Source organism: Gymnoscopelus braueri (assembly GCF_963280865.1).
Source record: "Gymnoscopelus braueri genome assembly, chromosome: 7".
NCBI lineage: Eukaryota > Metazoa > Chordata > Actinopteri > Myctophiformes > Myctophidae > Gymnoscopelus > Gymnoscopelus braueri.
In genome coordinates, this window is record NC_137608.1 from 46706354 (window position 1) to 46710809 (window position 4456).

The 4456-nt window shown below is 45.3% G+C and overlaps 2 protein-coding genes across 2 annotated transcripts; both read left to right on the forward strand.

Moving 5' to 3' along the window:
* Positions 1-818: 818 nt before the first annotated feature.
* On the forward strand, positions 819-1874 carry LOC308089072 (ADP-ribosylation factor GTPase-activating protein 1-like; the record flags this gene model as incomplete). The annotated part of the gene is made up of 1 exon (XM_080433645.1): positions 819-1874. The coding sequence occupies one exon, from the start codon at positions 819-821 to the stop codon at positions 1872-1874; it is 1056 nt and encodes a 351-aa protein (XP_080289771.1).
* Positions 1875-2102: 228 nt separating this feature from the next.
* Positions 2103-3434, forward strand: LOC308088673 (ADP-ribosylation factor GTPase-activating protein 1-like; the record flags this gene model as incomplete). Its single annotated transcript, XM_080433226.1, has 1 exon — positions 2103-3434. The coding sequence occupies one exon, from the start codon at positions 2103-2105 to the stop codon at positions 3432-3434; it is 1332 nt and encodes a 443-aa protein (XP_080289352.1).
* Between the last annotated feature and the right edge of the window lie 1022 nt (positions 3435-4456).

The window sequence follows — 4456 nt, forward strand, 5'->3', positions numbered from 1 at the left end:
CATTTGAAAGTTTAATTCTGTAATTCCATAATCTATAAAAAGCTGAACACGACCTACATGGGGATCAAAGCGTTGGACTGGCTTACACAACCATGCTGTAAAAGATAATCTGTGCATGTTTTCCCCCATACCTTCTCCACACTTTACCGTTTTCTGTTTCTTTTTCACGGCATGGTGCCCAAGGAGGGAGCCATGCATCTAGAGGAGCGTTTGTCTGTATGTCCCCCCAATTCTTTGTGTCGTCTGTTTATCCGTATCCATTTGTGGGCAGTCAATATGACGTCAGAGATTCACAGGAAAGCCAAGCCATTATGACACCCAATCTTGTCTTCCTATTATGTTATTCTACTATTAGGTTTACAGTCAGTATTAGGTTTATTTATCGTAATTGATGAAGTCATGCCTGAATTTGGGTTTCCTCAGATCAGAATATTGTATGCACATCTATGTCACGGGTAAGGGTGTATAAAAGGAACAGGGAAATGGCAAAACAGAGAGAAACACTTCACAGCCCACAAGCACAAACTTTATATACATATAGACGGCGCATAGCGATAGCTGTTCCCGACATCCCACGCCTATAAACAGTAGAAATTGAATAGCTGACTCTGCATTCCCTTTCTTTCACACTCACAAAACATGGCCACTCGAGTTTAATAACAGCAGCCAATGGTCCTATATTTTCCTTCTGTCAGCTTGTCAGAGTGTATTAAAATATTCAACCACTGCTCCTCCATGACTGAAAGGACATATCTGTGGATAGAGACACTTTCCAAACACCCTGCATTTTCCACCAAGCGCAGATAGCTTGGGCCAAAATGGCAAGTCCAAGCACCCAAAGTGTTCTGGAGGAAATAAGAACCCAAGACGAAAACAATCAATGCTTTGAGTGTGGAAAGGATACCCCTCAGTGGGTTAGTGTGACATATGGCATCTGGATTTGTATTGAGTGCTCTGGCAGGCATAGGGGCTTAGGAGTACATCTCAGTTTTGTTCGCTCTGTTAACTTAGACAAGTGGAAGGATATTGAACTTGAGAAGCTGAAAGCAGGAGGGAATTTAAAGTTCCGCCTATTTCTTTTAAGTCAAGATGACTATGATGCCAACTGGAACTTATTGGAGAAATATAACAGCAGAGCTGCTGCGCTGTTCAGGGACCAGGTTGCAACATTGGCTGATGGTAAGGAATGGTCCATTGAGACATCTTCTGCCCAAAACTGGACACCTCCACCGCCAAAGCCTAGCTTGACACCCTCTCATCGCTCTGGAGGTCCTGAGGGTGAGGGTCACACTGTGGGAGAGAGGCCCACTGTGGCTGAGGGTCACAGTGGGAATCAACATAATCAGTTTGTTGGTTTCCTGAGCAATGCCTTGTCGTCTATTTATAAACTGGCAAACACAGCAACCTTAAAGTCCAAAGTGTTACGACAAGCTTTGTATGAGAAGGTCATCAAACCTAGCCAAGAGAAGGGAAAGTTGCTAATGGCAGCCAGCCATCCAGTCATCACTGGACTGGCAAACAAAGTTCAGCGAGCTGGTGCAAAGGTGACTGATTTCTTCACTGGAAAGACAGACGATGGGTCAGTTGGAGACAGCTATCAGAACTTGGATGCCACTGAGGGAAATCAGGGCAATCCCGGTCAGAAGTCCTTTGCATACGCCAAAGACTATTGGAGAAACTCTGAAAAGAGCTCCAGCTGCTGGGAAATTTGGGGCTCGGAGATGGAATCTAACAAGGGTCAAGATTCACAGGGAATCCATGATGCTGTTATTAGACCCCATCTTGTTCTAACTGTTATCTTTACAATTGTGGGCTTTCTGAGTTTGGTCATAGGGTACTTGATGACATCATGGATGGTCCACTGCAGTGCCTAAATATGGACTTCCTCAGATCTGAATATTAACATCTGTGTCACTGCAAGAGTGTATAAAAGGAACTTTGAAATAAAAGTAGTGTAGTCCTCACAGACCACACGAGCAGTCCTTATAAACGATTTATATATCTGTCCCTGACACCACCGGTCAGTTATAAACAATCAATAAGGAACACAGGAACACCCTGCGTTGTCCGCCAGGAGCAGGAGCAGAACGTTGTGGGACAGAATGGCAAGTCCAAGGACCAGAACAGTTCTGAAGGAGGTGAGAACCCAAGACGAAAACAACCGCTGCTTTGAGTGTGGAGCGTTCAACCCTCAGTGGGTTAGTGTGACTTATGGCATCTGGATTTGTATTGAGTGCTCTGGCAGGCATAGGGGCCTGGGAGTAGAGTTCAGTTTTGTTCGCTCTGTTACCATGGACAAGTGGAAGGATATTGAACTTGAGAAGATGAAAGCAGGAGGGAATGGAAAGTTCCGTCTGTTTCTTGAACTTCAAGATGACTATGATCCCACTTGGAACTTAAAGGAGAAATATTACAGCAGAGCTGCTGCGCTGTTCAGGGACAAGGTTGCAACTTTGGCTGAGGGTAAGGAATGGTCTATTGAGACATCCTCTGCCCAAGACTGGACATCTCCCCAGCCCAAGCCTAGCTTGTCGCCCTCCCACCGTTCTGGACGTCCTGGTCAGAACTCATCCAAACCTCCAGACAAGGCCTTTGAAGACTGGATGAGTGATGATATAAATTCCTATCAGAGTGTTGCGGGTAACAGTCAAGATACTTCATATGTTGGTTTTGGTAACCCATTGACCTCAGAGAAGAAAGACGATTTCCTGAACAATGCCATGTCCTCTATTTATTCAGGTTGGACCAGCTTCACAGTTGGTGCTGGGAAGTTTGCTACTGTTGCGAAAGGTAATACTGCTAAACTGGCAAGCCAAGCAACCTTAAAGGTCACAGAGTTAGGACACACTTTAAATGATAATGTTATCAAACCTACCCAAGAGAAGGTGAAGGATGGAACCTTGCTAGATGAGATGGCAGCCAGCATCACTGGGCTGGCAAACAAAGTCAATGATAATGTTATCAAACCTACCCAAGAGAAGGTGAAGGATGGAACGCTGCTAGATGAGATGGCAGCCAGCATCACTGGGCTGGCAAGTAAAGTTCAGGGAGCTGGTGCAAAGTTGACTAATCTCTTCACTGGAAAGATAGAAGACGGGTCAGTTGGAGACAGCGACCAGAACATGGATGGCACTGAGGGCTATCAGGGGTTTTCCGACCAACCTGCTGAAAAGGACGTCTGGGAATCATTTGGTAGCAACAATTCCTTTAAACCCAAGGACTCTCCCAGTAGTGATAGTTGGAACCTCACAGACAATTCTGCTAAGAACTGTGACAGCTGGGAACTTTGGGACTCAGAGATGGCATCCAACAACAAACACAGCACAGAAGACTGCCTGGAGGCACGGGACAACAACTGTGAGAACACAGAAGACTTCAAGGAGAAGAGGTCCTCCAAACCCGCTGAGGAGACCTGGGATAAGGCTGACTGGTAGTGGCCTCACACAATGCATGTTCTTGTCCTTGCCTACCTGCGCTTTTCTTTCCATTTCTCACTAAAGTACTGCTCCAGCTCACTTCCTACTGTAGGTGTTGTAGTGTGCATATTATCTCAGTCAGGGACCATGTATTTCTCACAGGATGTCCTGTCCGGTTGCTGTGTAACATTTTGTATATCGTCGCTGTCGGCGGGAACCAGCCAACTCCATTTCAGCTTCTTTTTGTTGCCAGACCCAGGGGTCGGCCTACATGAGGCTTTGTCGGTCGGTCTGTCCCTCTTTTCCTACCTGTCCCTCTTTTTGATTGGCCAAGCTTAGTGTGACACGTAGTGCTCCGATCTTCAGATTTCAACCACTAGGGGTCTGGCAGTGCTCCGAGGAGCACCTTTTCTTTTTTTCATAAATCAACGCTATTGAACACCCTTTACGTCTGTGTGTTGGTTAAAAAAATATTGAACCAATGAAAAGTATTAAAAAGCTTCTGACAAAACCTCCCAACTCCATTGGATCCTCAAAATGTCGGTCAAACCACCCAACTCCCACCCCCTTTCCTCTGCGTGCCTCAGTGCACACAGAGAACAGAGCTAACAGAGCTGCTGCGGAGCGGAAGAAAACACACTTTAACGAGGCTGGGTTTTTCCCCCCGTAGTCTGTTAAAAGTAACTATACAGTGTACCTGTTTATCAAACTGACTGTAGCACTGACGCTAATGTTATGAAAACAATTAATTATATTTCTCAAATCTATGTAGTGTTTTCTGAGGAGAAAGAAATTAGTTCATATAGCATTACTCTCGCTAGTTCTACTGCAACTCCGTGAACCCCTCTTTGCAGAAGTTATTATAATATTTTAAGTCCTGCTTATTATTGTAGGCCTATATAATAAGTGTCATGAAGCATCAGGGCATTAATTCACACGTTGTGATGCATTGTGAGCTTGGAGATCCATTGTCAGCTTAACCCCATTTGGAACCTCTCCCTCCGCTGCGGAGGGAGAGGTTCTGATTGGAGCTATTCTTA